The 24964-nt window shown below is 41.2% G+C and overlaps 1 protein-coding gene across 3 annotated transcripts in view; it reads right to left on the bottom strand.

The window, feature by feature from the left end:
* Nucleotides 1-24964, bottom strand: part of PIP5K1B (phosphatidylinositol-4-phosphate 5-kinase type 1 beta) — a 266167-nt gene that overhangs the window by 89777 nt on the left and 151426 nt on the right. For all 3 annotated transcript variants that reach the window (XM_081151913.1, XM_081151915.1, XM_081151914.1), the window contains 3 exons: nucleotides 18403-18520; nucleotides 12229-12381; nucleotides 7548-7847 (listed from right to left, as the gene is read on the bottom strand). In XM_081151913.1, the coding sequence (XP_081008039.1) occupies nucleotides 7548-7847; nucleotides 12229-12381; nucleotides 18403-18520 (571 nt within the window). The remainder of the gene's footprint in view (nucleotides 1-7547; nucleotides 7848-12228; nucleotides 12382-18402; nucleotides 18521-24964) is intronic.

Raw genomic sequence — 24964 nt, forward strand, 5'->3', positions numbered from 1 at the left:
CCTGGCCATGAGTGGGAACTGTTGAAGCCGGGTCCAGTGTGCATGGGTGTTTGCAGTAATATTCTGTCCACTTTGGTATATGTTTGGCCTTTTCAAAAATAAAGTTTAATACACTGCTTTGAAATGCTTAAATGAAATGCTTTTATATACCAGTTTACTGTTACCTCACTACTGTCTCTGCTGATGGTGAGGTAGAGCCGTTCAGATGAAAAAAATAATAATTTGGGATCTTAACTGGAGTGGTTAAAGCAGATAACTTGCTCTGCCCTATGCTCACCTCACCTGATCCTTCTCAGGCAGAAGCGCTGAAGAATAACTAAGTTAACCGATGTGGGGCTGACAGAAAGATGTGTCCAGGGCCCAGAGTGATTTTCCAACTGGCCTACGGTACAGTCCCCGAATCAAGAGTGAGTGGCTGGCGAAACACTGGTGTTAATTCAACAACAGAAGGCATTTCAAAGTAGTATCCTCAAGAACTTATGCAAATAGGCAGTCCTGGACACACTGGCTCAGGGAGAAATGAATCCTAGGACCTGCCATTCCTCCCGAAGCCGGCCCCTCAAAGTTCAGCTCCAGAGTTCCTTGCATGGGAAGTCGAGTTAACGGTGAATGCTGCTTTTTAAACTTAATTTAATTTCCCCAATAAAGCTCAGAGTGTTCTTTGCTAATATAATGAAGAGAAAAAACAGGCTGTGACAAGCCATACAATTTTAGCTGGTAAAGCAGACTGAAATAAATATTCAATCCTTAGACTAGTTATGGCAATATTGTGTTTTTCACTGTATCTAAGATAGTGATTTAGAATTCGGGGCTGTGCTGGATTGATCTGTACCAACACTTATTTTTGCTCCTTTAAAAGCTTTCAGTAATAGAAGTATATCTTGTAGGTATTAGAAATGGCCACCTCACATTTCAAAAGATTATATATGAGTAGGTATATATATTTATCAGCTTTGCTTCTATATTGGATGAGTTTGGGATTTTTTTCTTTATAGACACCTTGTTTCTACAAATAAAGTTGTCTTAATAAATTATTTTGTAAACACATTTAAAAGTAATGTTTTATATTAAAATTGCCAAGCTTTTCCCATTACATGATATATCTTTTAATTGGCTTCATGAATGATTTGTTCCTTAACAGTTGAGTGCCTAGGGGCTGGCCAGCTGCCCAGCGAGACTCAGAGGCCATGCTTAGTCCAAGTTCCCACAGCTACTTCAATGTATGAGATGAAATTCCTGACTCTTCATCACTGTCTGCTATGGTCCACAGCCTCTGAAGAACAGCCTCTCTGGGTAAATGCCCCTCATCCCCTCTCCACTTTGCTCTAATGGACAAAGAAAGGGAAGAAGAGTGGGAGAATCTGTTCATGCTAAATAAGACTTTGATGGTTTGAACTTTAGACTTTAAACTTAGAGGCAAGGACCATATCCTATTTATTTTTTGTACCCGCCACTGACTTAGCACAGAGCCTTATGCACAGGAAGAATTGAAACTGTTTGTTGAGTAAGTAGGCAGATAAGGCAGGATTTGACAAACGAGATTCCTGTGGTGCTTTGAAACCAGGGAAATCAAGCCAATCCATGCTCGGAGCTCATCCAGGACAAATGTTAGGTCTGGGAAAGTCGCCGTTCGTGCTGAACAACTTACAATTTAAGACGAACAGCAAGTATCTACCTGTAGTGTGACTTCTTAGGAGTGATGGAAAACCTGGGCTGTCCATCTAGCCAGGTATCACTAGAAATGAATTCTGTGGTGTCTTGAGGCATTGTAATCTACTTTTAAAATAGCAACGTATGTATGTGGTCAAATTTAAAGAAAGTGTAAGAGGTTGGCTCAATGCCACATCGCACACAGCATGAGGGTGATGGGTTAAGGTGGAAATAAGAGTATTGTAAGTATTGTATATGATGGTAGCAATGTTTTTGTCTCTGTGTGTTGTCAACATATGATCAAGACCCAATATTTCCAATGGTGTTTGCCTAAAATATGGAGCAATAAAAGAGAAGTCATTTACACGAGCCCTGAGAGGGAGTTCAAAGGACACTATAAAGTAAGAGGTGACTATTTACACCAGAAAGGACTGAAATATTACGGTTAGTAAGTTTAAGTTTGAGGAAGTAGATTTTAGTGAGCAACTTTAGGGGTGAAAAATTAAGGAACCATTTTCCCTGACATCAGAGTGCAGAGAAGATAAATCTGCAACCTGGAATCACTGGTTTCTCTGTTCTTTGAAAATTAGGTGGCTGCCATTAGCCAGAGAGATGTAAACCTCTTTTCTATTAGGTCTGAAGCACTTTTTTCCTCTTTAATGATCACTGGGAAAGCAATTAATTATATATATAAAAAAGAGAAGCTGTCTAAACTAAACGCAAAAAAATTAATGCTAAGCAAAATGATAGCTGAGGGATAAGTCCTGGCCATAATGCTAAATTAAGTATTATAGAAAATAACCCATACTGCAACCCATATAAACAAGCCTATTGCTGAGAAGAATCTGAACTGCAAATTAGAGCATGCATACATAGTTAGAAAGATCTGAGTTTGCACATGAGAAAACCTCAGTATTTTTAAGACTGGTTTCATTAAATTCTGAGAACCTATTAATATTTATAGTGACAGACATTTGTGTGAAAAAACAGGTTCCACACTATTTTAAAATTAATAACTGTGCTGCTCAACAAAAAGTGATAATAAATGCAAAATAAGTCATTTAGGTCATTAATTACCAAGACTGTGTCTGATAAACTCCCACTTGAAGGAATCAGAAATATTTGGATTATAAATGCAAGTGCTCATTAATATTCTTTGTCAATGTTATTTCCCCAGAGTTATCAATAAATATTGCAGGATGTAAAAATTTATCGAATCAATTAAATGACAGGGGACTCTTTTAGATTTTTATAGGTGTCATGACAGAGAAGAAATAATTATAGTAAATTAAAATACAAAATAGTTTCTAACTGTTTTTCCAAAATTAATACATAAATTTCCAACTAAAAGAGTTTTTAAAAATCCCAATTTTGTAATATGTATTGAGTGTCACAATGCCCGAGGCCGCAGTGCAGAGGGAAAGGAACGCGCTTCGGCGAGCGGCCGGCAGGGGCGCGTCGGTGACAAGACCAAGGGGGCACAGAAAGTGTCCAGCAGATCAGATGGCGGGAGAATGGAGGATGCTCCAGAGCGGGCAGAGAAGGGTGACGAGGGACCCGAAGGAGCATCTGGAGAAGGTGGCACGGCCGGCTCAGGAAGGGCATTAATGTTCTCAGTGGGGCAGCAGGGGCTTTGGCCCCGAGGCAGTGAGGAACCTCAGCCCGGGGACCGCAAGGAGCCGGTGAGCTTCTGATCAAAGGGTCACCTTGGCAGCAGCGCTGGGGGTGTTGGGGGGCAGCGATGCTGAAAACTAGTCTAGAGGCTACTACAAAACTCTAGATGAATTATCAGGGTCTCAAGGTACTGATCTGGGCAACTGGCTGCAGAATGACCACGCTCCCCGGGCTGGGAAGGCAGGAAGAGGGCGGGCTGGGAGAGGACGAGAGTCCAGAGGAAGGGCATTTCCAAATGGGACATGCCTCTCAGCTTGTTTGTCACATGGGGACTGTAGGGAATGATTTGAATAAATCCTACTTCCTGCTCAACTGGCCTGTGATGTCCTGGAAGAATTCTTTGCTGTCATGACTCTTACCCTGGGCCGAGTTGACTTATGGGTGTAGACGGTTGTCACAGCAGGCCGAGGGTGAGGCCAAGCGAGAGGAAGGGCTTCAAGAAGGGGGCCCAATTATTTACATGTCCATTTCCCCCAGACACGGCCAACAGGGAATAGCCACAAGGGGCCTGGGGTGAACTCCAAGAGCTGGATCGCTGCTTTTGGAAAGAGCCTTTGTTTGAATCCTGTGGGCTCAGCAGGGTTGAAGCATAAAGTGAATTTAATTTTTCTAGAAGAGTTCTGAGTGTCTAATGTACTATGTGGAGGAGTTGGTCAGAGATGGGCCATCACAGGGGTCAGGCTTATGGACAAGGACCGAAGGCTGGACTGGGGAAGCCAGGGAAAGGGACCAGGACTGGGTGGGGGAAGATGGCATTTGCCAAAAGGTATTAAAGCCATTCAGAATTCGGAGTCCAGAAACAGCAGCTCTGATTGGGAATCAGGGACCTAGTTTGTGGGGAGCGGGAAGGATGCAGGTCCAGCGGGGTCAGTGAGCCATGCAGGTATCTTCTAGCCAGCAGTCATGCAAGAGAAGAAGAATCCTGGGATGTGAGATGTCAAGCCAAATATGAAAAAAGAGATGGGGGGTAAGAAGCAAGAGGAGGTCAGCAAGAGGTTAGGAGGATTATCGTATCTGTCTGGGAACAACAGAAAATCTGGGGTCCAAAGGCCTGGGGTGCTTGGAGTTGCCACTTATGAGCTCTTAAGAGGACCCTGGCACCACCAGAAAGGGCCTTTAGATATTATTCGGCTCCTGACTGCATTTCTCTCCTACCTCACAGGCTCTCCCTCACTGTTAACCACAGCAACACCAAACAACTCCCGCTCTTGGAATGCATCATGCTAGTTCATGCCTCTCTTCCATTGTTTTATCTTCCTAGAAATATGCTTCTACTGCTTTGCCCACCTGGAGAACTCTTCTCATCCTTCAAAACCAAGCTATAATCTCACCTACCCTGATCCTCATAATGCCTTAGAATATTATCATTGTACTTAATATGCTGTATGGCAATTTATTAAAAAATGAAGGTCATTCACCACAGGGTGGCACACAGTAGGCCTGCAATACATGTCTGATAAGTGAGTGAAAGGAGGTGTCCTAATATGGGTCTCGTTTACCTTTTTCCGGCTGGACTGCTGACACCATAATACAGTCCCCTGACTGATTTGTTTCTAGAGCCTCAACAGGACCGCCTCACTTAGAGGAATATTAACAGCATAGATTCCCAATCTGGTGCTGGCATCAGCCCTGGGGTGACCTCCCAGCCTCCCTGATCTCCACAGCACCTCGACCAGCACTAAAGCTCAGTTCTGCAAAGTGAGAGAGATGTAAGGGCAAGAGATGCTCCTGGCAATGCCAACCACAGATCCTATGCTGGGAGCTGGCTCTTCAGAGGATGGCCTGAAGAAAGAGATGACTGCTATATAGCTCTAGGATTGGGACTAACTCTGTGTGTGTGTGTGTTTGTGTATGTGTGTGTAGGGAGACAATGAGCTCCAAGGAATTTCTGAACTGTTGTGTGGATGGGCATTTTTCTGGGGAGACAGTTCACAGTTTTCATCAGTTTCACTACAAGATCCATGACTATTACATATTAAGACCTACCATTCCAGAAACGTGCCTTCCTCAAGGCAGCTCTGCTCAGAGAACCAGCTGCTGACTTGAGATCACAGAGCTTTGGTCCTAGCCAAGGCAGATCACGGAAGGGATCCAGGTTCCCCCAGAGTGCGGCACTTACACACTCCCATACCACCCAGAAAAGCCGTTCTGAGGATCAACATTGGGCACAATTTAAGGAAGTCCCACGGTCTAAAAGATCAAGTGCAATAGTGAGAAGTGTGAGCCTTAGGATACCTCTGCAGTGGCCTTCATGTTCCTTAGAACAACAAATATTAAAAAAAAAAAAAGCAAATCTCTGGGGTCTCACTTATGATGAAAAGCCATGTTGACCTCGTTCTATCAGCCTTGGGCTCAGGAAATGGTAAATAAACAGACAAATCCTGTGCCCTGGCTCTTTTACATTTGACCTTTCCTTTTTCTGGCATAGAAACTTATGGTTTTAGAAGGCAGCAGAAAAAGGTTTCCATATTAAACGGGCAAGAAGCATGCACGCACGCACACACACACACGCACACAGCAAATCTAAAACTGGAGAGGCTTGTACTAAACTCTGGGGAATTGAGAGTCACTTTTCACCCACATCCTGTGAGGGTAGAAAAAGCAGAGGAAAAGGTTTCTATCAAAATGTATGTATTCTTTTTCCTTTTTAAGGAAAAACATAAATCACTCATATTCATCCAAATATCTAAATAGCTCAGCTGGATTTGTGTGTGTGTGTGTTTGTTTTGTTTTTACTTGGTTCCCACTGTTTTCCCCTCACTTCTGAAAGGATAATTAAAAAGAAAATCCGTACAGTGAATCTTTATATCTCAATTGTTACGAGCACATGCTTTGTACCCAAACAGGTGTGGGCTCTGCCACTGACTTGCTAAGTAATACTGGACAGGTTTCTTAACTTCTTTAAGAACCTCATTGTTCATCAATTAAAATGGGAGTATGAACGGTACTGACTTCCAGTGGTTGCTTGAGAGAATAAAATAAAATGATGCATTAAAAAATCTTAGACTAGTCCCGCACATTCTAAGCAATTCACTAAATGGAAGCTAAAGAATAAGAGCTGGGGAGTAACATCTCTATCAATGAAATAATTCCAAAAATACATCGTGTGTTATTATACATATTACAACACGTAGAAAGAAACAAACCCAGAAATGGTAGGGCTGTGCTTCTCAGGGAGAATTCTCCACCTTATACATTACATGGGGTGGTTAGACCGCTTTCCTCAGCTTCAGGTGAGTTTGAGTCTGGCAGAGAAGGGTCCTCCGTCCCTTGCAATGATGTGGGTCACCTGTCCTGGTCCACAGAGGGCCCAGAAAGCCACAGCCTTGAAGGCACCCTTTTTTCCCCAGTGTCCAGGCCCTGTGGGTCCTATCTGCTCTGCCAGAAAGCCCAGGTCAGCCCCAGCCCCAGCGTGCCTTCTGCCCACCTCCACTACGCTCAACTTAGTTGAGAATCTAGATGGTTCTCCTAAGTACACCTGGGCCAGGAAACAATATTCCTGAGAAATTGTTAATGAAATAAATGATCACCATCCTTGAGAACCCATCAGAATTGCATTTCATCTTTTTCATCAAAAGGACTTTTACTTACTTCCTGTAAATTCACTGTCAGCAAAATCTTGCCTGGGTTTTGGCCTTACAGCTTTTGCCCCCTAAGGAGAGAAGGCTGGGGACTTCGAACTATGAATTCCTCCTTAGTTTCGACAGTCACACTGGCTAAGTTTGTGTAAAATGGTATTTGCTCTGTTACACCTCATTCCTGATCGCCTCTTATTCAGATCCCATAAAACACGACCAGCAAACGGGCTCACCACATGGTCAGCATCCTGGGATCCACTTACCAATCCCTCCACAGACACTTTCTCTAAGCTTCTCTCGCCCATTGGAATCTTACTTCTTCCAAGATTTCTACATGGCCCAATCACCGCTTTAAACCTAAATGCCTTTTCCCTCTGGTTTAACTACCTTCCCCATAGAGGTTGAAAAGAAACACAAGCCTTTTTCATTTTATCAAATAAAGCTGACTTAGCTTATTCGTAAAATCAACAGACACTAGACAATTCCCTCCAATCACCCACCAATTCCTTCGATATCAGGGAAGCATGGACCAGCACCAGAGCTGGGACCAATGGGACCCCACGTGTCCACTTCGGGCATTTCTTGCAATTTCTAACATCACCACGGGTGACTTTTTCAAAGGAAATCAGAGCAACATTTCCTTACCCGGCAGTCTCTCTGAAGCGTTTTCATGAGCGCATTGTATGTTTCTGTATCAAAATACAACCCTTCGTGCATGTCTTGCAGGAAATCTAAGTCCTTGAATGTGGGGTTGGATTTCTCTCTCTCTCTTCGGGAAGCTCTTCGCTTGTAGGTGGAACCCTTCAGGTCGTATGTGAAATGCATCTTCATGGCGCGTGGCAGGACGTTGTTCATCACCACGATTCTGATGTTAATGCCCCCTGACTGCATGCAGTACAGTCCATAAAATTTTGGCAAAAGAGTCCTTGGATTCTGGTTTAAATTCTAAAATAAGAAAAAGGAAAAATATCATTAAAATACCCTATTTTTACAAAATAAGTTCCATTAATAGTGTTTTCATCTAATGTGATAATTAAAAAAATGGAACGTGATTATCTTTATTAATGACCACTGCTAAAAGTTTGCTGTTCCTAATCCAGTTCTTCAATTGGCTTATTGCAATAGCAACTTCATCATTCTAAACTCGGGACATTAAAAGTAGCTGAATTAAAAATGGACAGAAAGTCCCAAATTAGCTCCAAGGAAAAACGGGCAAAGAATTGATAAGTGCCATGTGTGACTATTCTCTACGGCACTAAAGAGAAAATTAATTGCTGGGGAATAAAGGATGAACGTTTTACATTTTAATAGCTCCTGAAAAACTGTCTTCCAAAATGGCCAGACCGATTCCCAAGCACACTTTGTAGGATGACACATTTTTCATCGTTCTTACCAGTGCTGAGTATCAAACTTAAAAATCTTTGTAAGCATGACTGGTGAAAAATGAAAACTTGCTTTTAATAATTTGAACACCACTGATCATTAGAAAATTTAATATTTTGATTTATTTTTAGGCACCTCAACCTCAAAGATAATTTTGTGCTAATATCCGTTTCACTGATCATTTTTCCACAGGCTTTTGTCCTTGCTGGAGTCCTTAATATAGTCTAGAGATTAATCATTTTCCCATTCTATATGGAGTAAATATTTTGTCCCAGTGTTTTTTTAATTATAAAAACAAAGAATAAATGCCTATTTTTTGTTCTACTTTAAAAGTAGGTGAGAAATTAAAGGTTTTATATATAATGAAAAGCCTTTCCACTGTGCCCGGTCCATCCCCTAATTCCGAACTCTTGAGGAAATTAATATTCCCACTTTCGTTGTATCATTCCAGAAATATCCTATATGCTAATCTTAATTTTGTGCCTGGTATTTTTTGTTTGTTACACATATGTTTTGTCTTTTAATGCAGTAACGTTTATGAACTTGTTTCTTAGTTGGTTTTTTCTTTGGCTTCTTGTTTAACAAAGCTTTATACATCCCAAAGGTAAGTAAAAAAATCTTATTGAAGGACATGTCTTCTATTCTCTTCTAGATCTTTAACAGTTTTGGCAATTACATTAGTTTTTTACACCATATGGAATGAATTTTTTGTGTGAAAGATTTAAATGGAATTTAAATTTTTTTTGCAATGGATAGCCATTTATTGAACAGTCTGTCCTTTCCCAATTGAGCTTAAGTCCCTCCTATATCATACAATAAGCTGTCAAAGCACGTGTGTCTATTTCTGGACACTTTATTTGAATTCACTGATCTACTTGTCTACCACACCTTTAATATTAGTGTAGCTTTATAGATTTTTGATATATGTTAGAGCAGGCCCATCATTTTTCTTTAAAATGTTTTGTCCATTCTTACAACTTTCCCTTCCACTGTTTAATTTTTAAATGCTCTTAAAATAATACTTGTTTTCACTTTCAAATGAATTAACCTTGTCAAGTTCCGGGGAAAATTATATTGCAATTAGACTAGATTTATACATTTATTTGGGGATAACTGAAATTTTTACAATACTGAGTTCAAGAATGATGCATATCTCTTTATTATTTCAGATCTTTTCTATGTCCTTCAATAAGATTTTTTTACTTTCCATCATATTAATCTTTACATTTCTTTTTATAAACTCAAGTAATTTAGAGTTATTATAAAAATTTGGGGGATTATTGTTCATATGTTATGCATACTATAACTTGCTTTCCCAATCAGAATTATAGTATGTCTTCATTTACTTAACTTTATTTTTCTAATAATGTTCCTTATATTATTTTAATCATGAATGGGGTCTTTTCCCCCCTTATATTCTTCAACTCTATATGATCTACATAACAGAGGGCAATGGATTTTGTAGATTTGTTTCATATGTGCTGGAAAATAAACCTAGAAATAACTCGTTTATTTTCTTGAAGTTTTGCTAATTTTCTTTTTTTTAAATCCTTACCCAAGGATATTTTTTCCATTGCTTTTCAGAGAGAGGGAAGAGAGAGAGAGATCAATATGAGACACACACACTGGTTGCCTCCCACACGTGCCCTGACAGAGGCTGGGGATGGAGCCTGCAACCGAGGTACGTGCCCTTGACTGGAATCAAACCCGGACCCTTCAGTCCACAGGTCAATGCTCTACCACTGAGCAAAACTGGCTAGGGTGCTAATTTTCAATTTTGTCACTTGTGGAGAACAGTGTTTATACTTTTATTTCTGTACCAAAAATTTATTGCTAGGAATTCTAGCAAATACATCAGAAGGGCCCATTGATGAAGGACATCCTTGTTTTTTTCCTACCGTTTCCAGTGAAAGGGCTCTTGCTCTTCTCAGTGAGATATGTGGCTTTCTGGAGGTTGATAAAGGTATAATATATGAGTATCCACTTACTTACTTATTACATCAAAAGACTTCCCTGCCTATTTTTAGAATTTTAATTGAGAAGATGTTGGATTTTGAGAGCCTTAGTTTCTCTTCAGTGCCTATTTGGATAACTACATGTTCCCATCTTTTTCTTGTAATGGGATGAATTATATTGTTTGTTATACTAGCTTACATTACTGGGATAAAGCCACTTGTTCAGCTAAATTTTAAAGTTTTCTTGAATTTTAATTCATTTCAATTTAACACCCACAGAAGAGACTAGTCTATCTAGAACTATAGAAGCTTAGAACTAGAAAAGCTTAAGATTTACTCAGAGGTTAGCAAAGAGTGTGATGTTAGTTTGATTCCAATTTTATTTCATTTAATTAATTTTAAAAAATATATCTTTATTGATTTCAGAGAGAGGAAGGGAGAGGGAGAGAGAGAGAGAAACATCAATGATGAGAGAGTCACTGATCGGCTGCCTCCTGCACGCTCCTGACTGGGGATGGAGCCCACAACCCGGGCATGTGCCCCAACCGGGAATTGAACCCCGATCGTCTGAATCTTAGGTCGATGCTCAACTGCTGAGCCACGCCCGGCCAGGCCCAATTTTAGATTACTTTAAAATGTGTGTATGAGTAGAATACATCTGAAAGGATATACACCAAATTATACCAAATATTAGCAATACGTATCTCTGGGAAAGGAATTATAGATGGTTGCATTCTTTCTCCTTTTCTGTATTTTCTATATTTTCTAACAGAAAGTAAAGCATTTGCTCTAAAAATAAAAACTACTTGTCCAGGATCAAAACCTTTTAATCTGTCCTTGAAGATCTGTATTTAGATGTTTGATTCCTGTATTTGCGCATGGGACTAATTTACTGCATTCAACGTTATCTCTAGAGGATTTTGAAATTCAATAATCTTTTACATACAAATGAGCAGTGTGGCACCTCATCAATTTTGTTTTGAAATAAAGACGATAGTTGTCACCGTTCATAGTAAGTGAACAGCAGAATTGGGGCTTTTGAAATCTAAACTTCCTGTAGCCATTCCAATCATAGATAATTAATAACTTATGAAAGTACCAAGAAATGAGAGGTATGAAAGTGACAAGATTACTTAGGAAAAGTGTTTATTTTTGAAAAGCTTGTGCTAAATGTCTAGTAAATTCATCTGGACTAGGTTACTGTTCCTTTTGGTCTCTAAAACATTACATGAAAGGTGACTTTCATGTCATCATATTTCACCTGTGAAATCCCAAATTCTGAGTGTAGTGGTTGTTCGTGAATGCACGCTGGCACGCAGTGCAGGGGTGAAAGATGCAGCCTTCTGGGACCCAACCCCTCATATTCAAGTCTCAGCTCTATGGCTCACTAGCTGAATAACCCCTGGCAACTTATCCTATTTATTTTGGTCTCAATTACTCATCTGCAAAATTGCAATGACTGAAGTGTCCAAGGCTGTTGTGAGGATTAAATGGGCTAATGCGTGCTTAGCACTTATAGCTGTGCCTAATTAACACAGCGCTTAGCACTCAATAAATATTAACCACTCAATATTACCATGTACTGGGTGCAAAAAAGTTTCCGATGAATGCACTGCTTCCTGTATCTTATATCTGGTATCTTTTCTTTATCACAACCGCCACATTGAGTAGGTATTTCCCAGCTTTAAAGACTGAGGGGACTAAGGCTCAAAGGTCACCTTGCTGACCACCGTCACAGTCAGTGGACGGCCGAGCTGGGATTTGAACCGAGGACTGAGCGAGGCAATAGCTGTGCTCGATTACTCAGTTCCATTTTGCTTTTTAAAACCTAGTCCACAAATGTCATAGCCTAGTCTAATGCAAAACAAAGTTCACCAAAGAGAAAGAAACATGCCAAGGGGTTGCTGAAAAAACAAACAACAGAAAGAAACTTTTGAGGAAAGTAATTAAGCGTCGCGTAGAAGCTGGAATGAGGTGCAGCGACTCACCATGTAATAGCCTGGCAGCAGCTTCTGAAGGAACTCTGCCTCTTTATGCTGAACTGTTTTGATGATAAATTCATCGTCACTGGTCACAAAAAACAAGGACCCACTGGCTCCAGGGTTGGACAGCTCTATTAGTGGTTCATTGCAGAGGGAATACTGCAAGAGTAAGTAAGCAAACATCAAAAAAATAGATTTCATGTACATGGTACTTCCAAGGAGGAAAATCACAGCGTTATATACCTTGGCCATTTTGAAACAGAAAGCGCCTCAGGTGTACTCAGAAGGGCCTTTGTGAGATTTTGAAAACTTTAATTGATCCATTTACCTTCATAATACTTGGATGGGACACAGACATGCCCTTCCCACCCCGGTGTTACATGATAGAATCATAAATCATCGCATGTATTCAATGAGATAACTCAGTGTTGGCTAAGGTGCTTGTTTCCAGCAAGTGCCCACAAAATAACAACCAAAGGTAAAATCATAGCAAAATCCGAGAGGAGGGGCGGAAGAGGAGGAGTGAGGAGAAACTGGGAGAAAAATGATTAAAAGGCAGTTCTCGAGATGTCACCCTTTAGATTATCTTGCTTTGGCAGTGCCGAGGGTAAAGAAAACAAAATCCTCCGAGGAAAGAAAGCAGCAGGTGCTGACTGCCTTCCTGCAGGCCACCGGCCACTCCATCTCCTGCCCCCTCCCCCGGCCTTGCTTCTTGCCGGGCTCTTGCTGAGCAGCACTAGAGCCTCAGCCTTTACGGACAAGTTGAGGACAAGGTAGGAAAACAGAAATAGCCATCAGACTGCACAGAGGATGCCATAAAAGCCGAGAGGAAGCAGAGGGCACCTTCCTGCTCTGGGTGTAGTGTCCGCGTGGCAGGGTGATCAGTGGCAGGGGCATGGGACCTGGAATCAACTGATGTTTGTAAAATCGTGGCTCTGCCAGTGGCTGCTTATGTAACCTCGAGTCCGTAACGTAGCATCTTAGAGTCTAAGGAATCTCATCTCTAAATAATACCTAGGAGAAAGCAGCTGAAAGTTTTAGAGTGGATGCTTTCGAAACCGCTGGCAAAGACAGACTGCTTAGCTGTGGCTGGTGGTATTTTTTATGACATGGCCACATGCAGGGAGACAGGCACACGACCTGCAGCACCCAGGCAGGCAGGGAAGGGCTGGCGGTGCCTTAGGGTGTCCTGAGGGCCTCAGCCCGACTCCTACAACAAGAGGGCCACCCACAAATACACCGAGACATTCTTAGAGAAATGAGAAAAAAGGTGGGTCTTTTCTATGGTCATGAATTTGAGACCCTGGAAAATAAAGGTCTCGAAGAGCAAAGGCAGAACACAGACTGTCTCTAGAAATTCTGAATTCTTTGTTCCATGGGGTTTGGACTCTTGGCTCAGAACCTTCTCATGAATAGGAGTAAATGTGAAATACAAAAACAAAGAATGTGGAAATTACAGGCTGCAAATAGAGAAATTAGGGGGTGATTCAGGAAGAGCTGTCTAGAGAAAAGTGGATTCGGACCTGAACATCTGCTCCCAATTAGTCTCAAACTCTTCCACAAGCAGTGACATAATATGGAGATTATTTCATGGGTTACTTAATTGTCAAATACTCCTTTATTATGTAATTTAGAAATTAATACGAAGGGAAAAATAAATTGTTCTGACGCATTTTAATAACCTTCTGGGGAGTCTCTAGGAGCACAGCATTAGTGCGCAATAAACTGGCATCATGAGTATTACCACAGTCGGCTATAATTCTATGGTTTCTCAACCTACCATTCTGTTACCACGTTCTCTTTGAAGCAACCTTCACCTAAATGTTGCCTTTTAAGAGCAAATGAGGAGGAGAGATGGGAACATTTTAATTGGCCACGATCAACAAGCCCCCGTGCCTTCCGGGCACTTTGATTTGTGCCAGCTGTGCCAGCGTTTTCATTCTCTGCCTTCTGTGCCCTGCAGGGCTCCCTCCCATACCCACTGGAGGAACGCGGGGTACACCCCTGCCAGGCCCCGCCACGGCAAATTAGCAATGTAAACCTGCTGCCATCATTTCTCCTGCCATTTCTTCCCCTTGACTGTGTGAAATATCCACCCTGCTCTCTTTCTTACTGCTATCAGTGAACCTGAAAAGACATCATATAAATCACCTGGGTTTCGGTGGAAAGGGAAATGAACCAAAGGCTGTTGCCCAAGTAGAGATGGGAAAAAGGCTCTGGGCCCCTCTGCCTTCCCTTGGGAGGTGTTTATTTAGGAACAAAGAAGGAAGGAAAAGCGTTTGCCTGCTGAGTGGGGCACCCAGAAGCACCTTCACCACGTTGTCTCACAATACAAATTCTGCATGTTTCAACATGACCCTCGCAACGGAGCTGAATTTTAATGGAACTGAGAACATAAACAGAGTAATTCAGACTGAAATCCAGATGCAACAGCAGAAACCTAAGGAGAGTACACACATATCACGGGGATCCAGTATCGAACCTATCTATAGAGTCACCAATCACTACATGTTATCCTCTCCTTCCCCCACCTTTAGATCAGTGTATCTTCATAAATTTGGGTTTAAATAGCCTGTTTGACATAGCAGGAAGCATCTGGTAGAGATTTGCACTGTATCCTTTTGTGATTCACTTTTCAAGGGATGTCTTATTTCATTTCTCTGTGCTTTATTTGGGCTTAACTCTTCCAAAATGCACTGTTAGAGGTGTTTGAGCTCTTCAGAATGGATAATCACAGATCAGAGTTTGATGGGCTAGGGAGTGCCTGCCTTGAGACCACAATTAATGACAGGTCTGTGACTTAGTGGGTTGGGAATCATGAGGCCAGATGGTAAAAGGAAAGGAACACAGGGGGTGGGGGAAAAGGGGAGACCACTGTTCTGGTATGGACACTGTCCTCACCAACACGGGTAGCCTCGGCATCTCCCTTCACTGACCCCAGCTTCAGATTCCTCATTTAAAATGAAGGGTTGGGCTAAAATGTCTCTGAGGGTTATACCTGACTTTCTGAAGCATGCTGTGTCATGCAAAAGACCCTTTCCTCACCCACCACACTCCAGATCACTGGGTGGGGGCCCAGATCGAGTGGTTTGGAGGTGAGTGCCTAGAGGCTCCAAGACCTATAGGGGGAGCTGCTTCAGTCCCGGGCTGTGGGTGCCCCCAGCGCAGGGCAGGTGGGTAGCTGTAGCCACTGGGGACCAGACCATGTTTACCTAGAGAGTCACGGCCCTTTCTGTGTTTCTTGCAGGTCCCAGACACGGGCCCAGTTATCGAACTGTATGTACAGTTATAAGGCAGGTGGAAAATGAAATCAAACAAAAGGATACTTACTTGCCTGGTCCTATCTTTTTTCCCCCCACTAACTTTTCATTATGGAAAATTTCAAACATGTATAAAAGTGAAGAAAACTGTATAATCAACATCCATGTGTCTGTCTTTTGGTTTTAACAATGATCAACTCATGGACAATCTTGGTTTCTCCACATCCCCAGCCACTCCCCTGCCTGCTCCCCTCAGATTCTTTTGAAGTGAATTCCAGACATCAAATCGTTTCATCCATGGATATTTCAGTACATGCCTCTAAAAAACAAGGACTCCTCCTTTAAAGCAGAACCACGATACCATCATCCCAACAAAAAATAGTTCCTCAGCATTGTCAAATATCCAGTCAGTCTTGACATTTCACTAATTTTCTATAATTTAAAAGAGCTGTTTATGTGAATTATCTGGCCCTATCTTTCCAATATTCCTCATCAAAACCTTCCCCTCCTGCTGTATTGGCCCATTCCTTCTAAGTATTTAACACATTTGCATTTCTGGTATCAGAGTCACCCTCCCTTGGCTCCTTCCAACATCTTTCTCTTCTTTTCCTTCAAATCCCTTATAGTATAAAAATTACAGTTAAAACACATCACGCCCATAAGAAGCCTTCCTAAGCGTTAATCCAACAGAGAGAGGCCCCACCCTTCTCTTAAAAGCTCTGGAACTTTTAATGTGTGGCTTCGGTGTTTATTTACTGCCTGGTCGAATGGTTGTTTTCCCATGTAAACCAATCATTCCAACTGAATTCTAAGTTTTCTGAGTATTATGAATTATAATGTTTTGAATCTCCCTATAATTATTAGCAAAGTATTTCAGTTACAGTAGGTGTTCAAAATACTCAAGGAGCCCGGTTGGAGTGGCTCAGAGGTTGAGCATTGACCTAGGATCCAGGAGATCAAGGTTCGATTCCCGGTCAGGGCACATGCCCAGGTTGCAGGCTCGATCCCCAGTGTAGGGCGTGCAGGAGGCAACTGATCAATGACTCTCTCATAATTGATGTTTCTCTCTCTCTCTCCCCTCTCTCTTCCTCTCTCTGAAATCAATAAATATGTATTTTAAAAAACAAACACCCCCCCCCCCCAAAATACCCAATGATTAATTTACCTTTTGCCAGGTACATGAAGGAGGACTTCTGCTCTCAGAAGCCATTAGCTTAGTCTCCTTTGTAAATACTCTAACCTCATTATGAAAATAACTTTTCCAGCTTAAAGGCTCATTACTGTGAAAGCTACATGAGGACTTGTTCAGAAATGGACCTTCCCAAAAGAGAGCTACTTTGTGAGACAGAAGGAGCAGCAGCATGGGCTTCCCAACCTGGAGGTCAATGGCCACAGGCAGGCTGAAGAGAGGCCTGCTCGGGTGAGGGTAGATGGGTAGTCATCGCATCATACTGATTAGATCTATGTTCTGAAATGCAAGTTTATGGCATCTCCTTTGCCAGCAGAAGCTCAAGGAAATTCAGAAGGAGAATTCATTATTTCTAAAGTGTAGCAGAAGATGAGGGACTGATCTTGTTTTCATTAATATGATATTAAGACCCCACTGGGTTCCCCAAACATGTTCCTTGAATGACATTGATCCTCAGTAATTACAGAATGGTTAGAAAATGAAGAATCTTCTCTAATACACACACACACAAGCACACACATGCACACCAAACGTGTGTGTGTGTACCTGAGTGGCTGCGATAGCAGGGTTGAGGATGTTGGTTGGGTAGGGGCACCTGATATCTCAATTAAAGGGATGTGGTGAGGCAGAGAGCACATGGACACACATTTCAGGACAGCAGGGTGCCCAGGAACTTTCCATTCAGTTCTCCCTGCTCAATAAAGACTTATTAATGTCTTGAGGAACCAGTATTATTTCACCGGGCACAAGTCATATGACTTTCTTAGGGCCAAACTAAAGAAGAGGGTTGTTCATGGGTTTCCATTGGCACAAAGGAGAATCAGCCTGGAACTTAATCATTTCCACTGCACCCAAATTAAAAGATGCATTTGAAATCCTCTCTGTTACAAGTGACAAATGTTGCTCTACTTCCTTTGCAAAGCATTATTCCAGGATATAGCTGGTCTTATTAATATCATTCAGAATGAGATGAACAATAAATATTTGATGGCTTCCTTCCTACCGCTTCTTGGAAACTGATTTTTGAAGAGCCCCAGGGTGTTAACAGTGATCAAATTATGCAATAAGCCATTTTCCTCTTGAAACAGAAAGGAAGTCCCTGACTCCTTGAACAGGAAAAAGGTAAAACTCCGAGGCCACATCAGACTACCTCACAGAAAGTCTGTTGTGCTTGTTCCTGCTGCGTGCCAGGAGGAAGACAGGGAGAAAAGACAATTCTAAGGGTAAAACATGTCCTTGTACCAAATAAAAACACGATTAAAAAGAGCCTGCATAAAGGGATTTGGAGAATAAAACTATCCAGTTTCTTTAAAATGATATTCGATTGTAGGTCAAGGTGAAATGGTTGTGGGCCAAGGCAGGTTTAAGATGAATGGTATAAATAAGGCAATTAAAATAGAGAGGCTTTGGAAGAGAATCCAACCAGCAACATTCACAGGGGTCTTTAGAACTACTTCTCACCTATCTGTTAGAATAATCCTCTGAAGTAGCAACCAATACCCCACCTATTTAAGTATCAATTACTATGGCAGATTTTGTAGCCATCAGTTAAAAACTGCAGTCACATCACATGTCCTGCAGCTAAATTTATAATCATTATGAAACTTCAAGCTTTAACTACACTCCAGAGCTTTATAAAATAAGAGACACAAATCACTTGTTGCCGTTGCTATGAGACAAATGTTTACATCACACATTTCTGGAAAAGGAAGGAAAATTATAGGTTCTTACCAAGTAATCATCAGGCTTGATGCCAAAAAGCTCTCTGAAGTATCGGAATGCTAGTGGAGCATATGTCTTAAATCTGAAGTCTGGGTAGTGGTGTGCTGGGGTCAGATTGCTCCCTTCACTGCAGTTAAAATAGTAAAAAGAATAAGAAAAAGAACATTAGGCAAAGACAATTGTGATTCCAAATTCTAGCTCTACTGGTCCTGGGCCAATGGCCCCTCTAGGAAAAATACCCCTTGATGGTGGGTCTCTTGAAGTCCATGTTACAGAGGCTAGTGGCCACCAGGTAAGGACAGGTGCTGACCCTGCAAGGGCCACTCCAAGCAGGTATTCCCTGCCGATCACGCCGTGTCTTCAGTCTGAAAAATTCTCCGCCATCCCCCTGTGCTTCCTTTCTGGGGAAATCAGTCCATCTTCCCTGGTGAAACAACAGTTGACTTGCCTCAGGCATAAGATCCAGGGTTTAGTGCGTGGAATAATTTTAGAAATGCATTTTTTGACCATGAGTTTTGAACACTGGATAAATTCTTTGAACTAAGAATAAGTGAAATAATTTTTAAAATATCTCACCAACAGCAAGAACCACCGAACTGGAAATAGATGGGGGCCTGAATCTGTGAAGTCTTTAAATCCATGATAACAGGAAGAGATCTTAACATTTTTAGGGATTTTAAAACCTGATTTCCATTCCCAATTATATCATTTTCTTTTTTGTATTCTCGGTTCACCTTTGAATTTTTTTGCAGTATTTATGATATATGAAAGAGGTAAAGTATAAACCAGTAAATATCCATAACCCCAAAGTGCTGCTTAAGAAATAAAATTTACCCATAGAGGTGAATCCCTTCTGTACTTTTTACTGATCTTATACTCCTCCTTCCCCTTAGAGGCATCCACTGGCCTGAATTTTGATGTTTACCCTTACTTTTTTTTTTTTTTTACTATATATAATAATACATTTCACATGACATCAGACAAGTCACCTAACCTGCTCTTGTGGAACATCAAAACTCTACACAAGTTTCTTTGGTCTGACTTTCATGATACTGCTCCAACAGGTAAGACTGTGTTCCTCTGACTAACATTAAGGCAAGTCTGCACTCTCTCAAATCACTCCGGATACTCAGTGTGGTAGTTAAGATACTCTTAACTCCTTGCAGTCCAGGAAGACCTAGGTTTGAGTTCCAGCTCTACCATTTACAAGCTGTTTCCTCCAGCCGGGTACTGAACCTCTAAAAATAAAATGGCAAAGGGAATAGAAATGTGAGTGGCCTTGCGCCTGGCATGTGGGAAGCCCTCAATGTGTTCGGGTGGCTGAGGCTGGGTGGAAAACAGTGCAGAGCCGAACACTTCACATGAAGAATGAGTTGACCATATAGTTGGGGGGAAAAAAGAGAAAACGACAAAAAGGGAAAATACTTGGAACACATATCACAAAGGGCTAACCTCCCAATGTAAAGAGCTCCAGCCAACACTAAAGAAAAAGGCCAAAAAGTTAATTTTTTAAAAAAAATAGCCAGAGATATAATGAGGCACTTCACAGAAATGGAAATAGAAATGAATCAAACATATGAAAAGTTGTTTGACCTCAATCATAATAAAATAATGAAAATGTTACTGAGAGACCATTTTATGTATCTGATTAACAAAAAAATCAAAATTTTGAGACAGCTCAAGGGAGATTGGCACCGGGAACATTATTAGTGAGAAAGGAAATTGATACTTTTCCTAGAGAGGATATTTTCACAGCTTGTCGACATTACAACAGTCCGTAACTCTTTGAAGCAGCAAGTGCATGCTTACAATGTATGCCACAGGTAAAGCGGCACGTGCAGGGTATGACATGTGTGTCCCTGGTTACTCATATAGCGCTGTCTGTGAGGATGAAGGACTGGAAGCAACCCAGGTGTCTCTCCCACACACTGGAATACTATGCAGATGCTCGAGAATGAAATGACATGGCGAGATCATGGACAGGTTGAGAGAAGCACGGCGCAGATACTGTGTGTGGCAAGCCGCCATTTGTATACAAAAGGAAAAAATATATTTTGGGCAGGTATATGCATAAATATCCTTCAAGGATAAACATGCCCCTAGTAACAGTGATACCTGGGATTGGACATTAGGTAAAAAGGGCACAGGGACCAAAGGGACACTTTTCATAGTCTGCCTTGTAAAAGCATCAGGAAGGTAAACCCTGCTATGTCTTACTATTCACAACACTGAAACCTTTTTCAAAGGGAGGGTTAAAAGCCATAACCTTACACCCCCTCCCCCAAAACAGAGCACTGCACACTCAGGGCCACAGCAGGCGGGGTTCCTTCCAAGTATTAAGCTGCTCCAGTGAGTAATAAATAGCAGCTTGACATAGATGAAGCTTTCCTGAAGGAAATGAAAATTAATGGGACTCTTGGCCCCATCTGGAGTTTGTCAGGAGGGACAATGCACAAGGGCAGAACCAAACAGCAGGTCCAGCAAGGATCAGCCAGCAGACACCAACCTGGCAGACCTACTGGCTGTGGGTGTGGGTGCCGCCCACACGTGTCCAACCCAGAGGCTCCTCAGCACATGGATAAACTGCTCCGCTAAGGCAGGTAAACAGCTGCAATCAACATGGGGCTGCCGCCAGAGGAAGGGTCCGCTGAAGACTCCTGTGGGCTCTCTTGCCTGAGCTTGGGTGGTCTCCAGCAGAAGACTGTGCCCAACACCTAGACCTACTCGGCAGAAGTCACGTCTGCGGAAGAGCAGACTTCTTCACAAGATTTATATCATGTTTCCTCAATGAACTTATTCAGTGTTTGAGAAAAAACCCACTTTTCTCTCTTGGCATAAAATAGAGGCTTTGGAAATTTCAGCTGTGAGGTTTTCAGCAGTGGTTCTAGATGTTTGAGTCCCATGAGCCAGTAAAATTTCAACAATAAAAATTTGGAGTCCAACATGAAATTTCCAACTTTATGTTACCAAGTAGGAACCTATACAATTGAGCAAACACACAGACAGTATGATCCCTATCAACTTATAAAGAAAATTGTGCTTTGAAGGCAATTTCAAATAAGTTAAAATGTTATATAATATTCAGCACATGCAATAAATCTTTTATTTTGAACTAAGGGAAGAGGTATGTAACTTTTTTGATAAGAAATCAGGTCTTCCCATCCCCACTACATATACTGAGCAAATACTTGGAGTTTTGACTTGAAGAGACATATCATTGACTTGCCCAGCAATAGCCACGCATCTCACTTAATCCTGAGAAGAGTATTGTGGCAGTTTTGTTTTCTATCCACATATAGTGCAGAATGTCTGTATAGATTGGGGTGGAGATCTTTTTAGAGTCTCTGTTGCAGCTACTCAACTCTGCTGTTGTGGAAAGGCCACAGGCAACATGTAAGTGATTGAACATGGCTGTGTTCCAAATAAACTTTATAAAAAGAGGTAAAGAACCGAATTTGTGCTGTGGACTATAGTGTGCTGACTCTCTGGGATAGATACGTTTCTTGGGTGAGTTTATGTCAGGTATGTCAGCATTACTTGTGAGAAATGCAGGTAGTTGGCTAGTGTGCCAAAGCCATAATATCCAGCACAGATATCTGGCAATGCTTGCATAAACCTGTGACATATATGTTTGCCTGTCATTTAGAATAATGTTTTACCCTCACAGTAGTTCTGTGGAATTCTCTCCCCCAGTGAAGGTACTCCTCAGCTATTTAAATAATCCTGAATAGCACGCCCATCAAAACTATAGGCAGTCCATTTTCTGCAATAATCCTCGCATCAAGCTCAACTCTGTTTTACAAGTGAGGAGATTAAAATGCAGGTGAATCTTTAAAATTCTTCAGTTAGATAATTATTCTGGAAAATGGAAAGATATGTAACTATTACTGCCAGCATTCAAACCTTATTTCCTATCCCTGAGAAGGCAGTGACGGCGCCTCCTGGAGGGCAGCGGAGGAATGGGTCAGAGTTGCTTGTCAAGGGACTGGAGAGGCAGATTTAAGTTCATAATTCTAGGTAAAAGCTGTATACTTTTCCTGATTCAAAAAACCAGAAATGCTGTTCCTGTGTTTTACTGCCATAGTGTAGGGAAAAACAAAACTTTGGATCCAGCCACCCCTAAACTCCAATCCTGGCTTTACCATTTATTGGTTGTATAGCTTTTGATTAAGCCACTTAATATCTCAGGTCCTTAGTCAATTCATATGTAAAATGAGTTTTTTTTGTAAAGATGAATGGTAATAACAATAATTTAATATATTATATAAAATATATCAATAAAACTATGCTTGGTTCATAGTTGGTACTTATAAACTTTACCACTCTTTGCCACCTCTGTTGCAACTATTAAATATCTAAAGATGGTACAAACATTATGAAACATCCTTTCCTCCTAATCTTATTTGCACATGAAAATTTATCTACAACCTTGAGTTTATGATCCCAGCACAGAATGTGGGGTCAAAATATTAAGATATGGTCATGGTGCTCTACTCATCCACTTTGTAATTTTGGAAGATCATGAAACCAAATCATCAAAAGGGCTTTTATATCACCCTTCAAATTTTAATCAGGTCCAGAGTGTTTTCCATCCATAAAGTGAAATAATCTGTAGAACAAATATATAATATCTAATAATAACTTTGAACCATTTTCAAATAAATAAAAAATAGCACAATACATTTGGTCGCTAAGGGAAACAGATTTTGCAGCTTCACAGCAGTAGTAATGAAAACATCTCAAGGCACCCCAAGCAATTAGTTCTTTTTATGATCTTGGTGAACTCAGGGAATTTTAGAGCCGCCAGAGGCTTCTGAATGTTTAATTTGCTTACGACAAGAGCCAGTCCACCCACCTTTCCTCCTGCTCCTCCCTAGGCAAGTGTAGAGTCTGGGTGTGTAGGAAGGAAGCATTATTGGGCAGCTCTGAGGTATAAAGTGCACAGTTCATTAATTTTGTCATATGTATACCCCAGTGAAGCCAGTCCCACAATCACAACACTGAATTTATTCATCACTTTGTGTGGCATTTTGATTGCTACAGTATCAAGGAGATACAGTAAACCCTCACTTAATGTCATTGACAGGTTCTCGTAACTGCTGAGAAATGACGTGTAACAAAACCAATTTTACCATAGGCCAACTGATAGAAACAAGAGTTAAGTTCCTGTGGTCAACTAATCCATGACAAAGGAGGCAAGAATACACAAGGGGGTAAAGACAATCTCTTCAGCAAAAGGTGTTGGGAAAACTGGACATCTATATGCAAAAAATGAGACCAGACCACTTTCTTATACCATATACAAGGACAAACTCAAAATGGATTAAAGACTTAAATGTAAGACCTGAAACCATAAAACTCCTAGAAGAAAACACAGGCAGTAAACTCTATGACAGCACTCAGCTATATTTTTTGAATATGTCTCCTTGGGCAAGGGAAACAAAAGAAAAAATAAACAAATGAGACGACATCAGACTAAAAAGTTTTTGCACAGAGAAGGAAACCATGAACAAGACAAAAAGACAACGTACTGAATAGGAGAAAATATCTTCCAATAATACATCTGATAAGGGGTTGATATCCAAAATACATAAGGAAATCATACAACTTAATACCAAAAAAACCCCCAAACAATCTGACTTTAAAATGGCAGAGGGGCCCGGCCGGGTGTGGTTCAGCCGTTGAGCACTGACCTAGGATCCAGGTGATAGGGGTTCGATTCCCGGTCAGGGCACATGCCCAGGTTGCGGGCTTGATCAATGACTCTCTCATCATTGATGTTTCTATCTCTGTCTCTCTCTCTCTTTTCCTCTTTCTGAAATCAATAAAGATATATTTAAAAATAAATAAATCAATAAAATGGCAGAGGGCCTGGCCAGGTGTGGCTCAGCGGTTGAGCGCTGACCTAGGATCCAGGAGATCAGGGTTCAATTCCCGGTCAGGGCACATGCCCGGGTTGTGGGCTTGATTCCCAGTTGGGGGCATGCAGGAGGCAGCTGGTCAATGACTCTCATCATTGATGTTTCCATCTCTCTCTTTCCCTTTCCTTTCCTCTCTCTGAAATCAATAGAGATATTTAAATAAATAAATAAATAAATAAATAAATAAATAAATAAATAAATAAAATGGCAGAGGACCTGAATAGACATTTTTCCAAAGAGGGCATAAAGAAGGCCAATACATGTATGAAAAATGCTCAGCATCACTAATCTTCAGAGAAATGCAAATTAAAACCACCATGAGATATCACCTCACACCTGTCAGAATGGCTGCCATCAGTAAATCAACAAACAAGTAAGTGTTGGCAAGGATGTGGAGAAAAGGGAGCCCTTGTGCACTGTTGTTGGGAATGCAGACTGCTGCAGCCACTGTGAAAAATAGTATGAAGGTTCCTCAAAAAATTAAAAATGGAACTGCCTTATGACCCAGCAGTCCCACTTCTGTGAATATATCCATAAAAAAATGAAATCTTGCTATTTGTGAAAATACAGATGGACCTAGAGGAAGTGAAATAAGTCAGACAGAGGAAGACGAATACCATATGATTTCATTTATATGTTGAATCTAAAAA

The sequence above is a fragment of the Miniopterus schreibersii genome, assembly GCF_964146895.1.
Source record: "Miniopterus schreibersii genome assembly, chromosome: 11".
Taxonomy (NCBI): domain Eukaryota; kingdom Metazoa; phylum Chordata; class Mammalia; order Chiroptera; family Miniopteridae; genus Miniopterus; species Miniopterus schreibersii.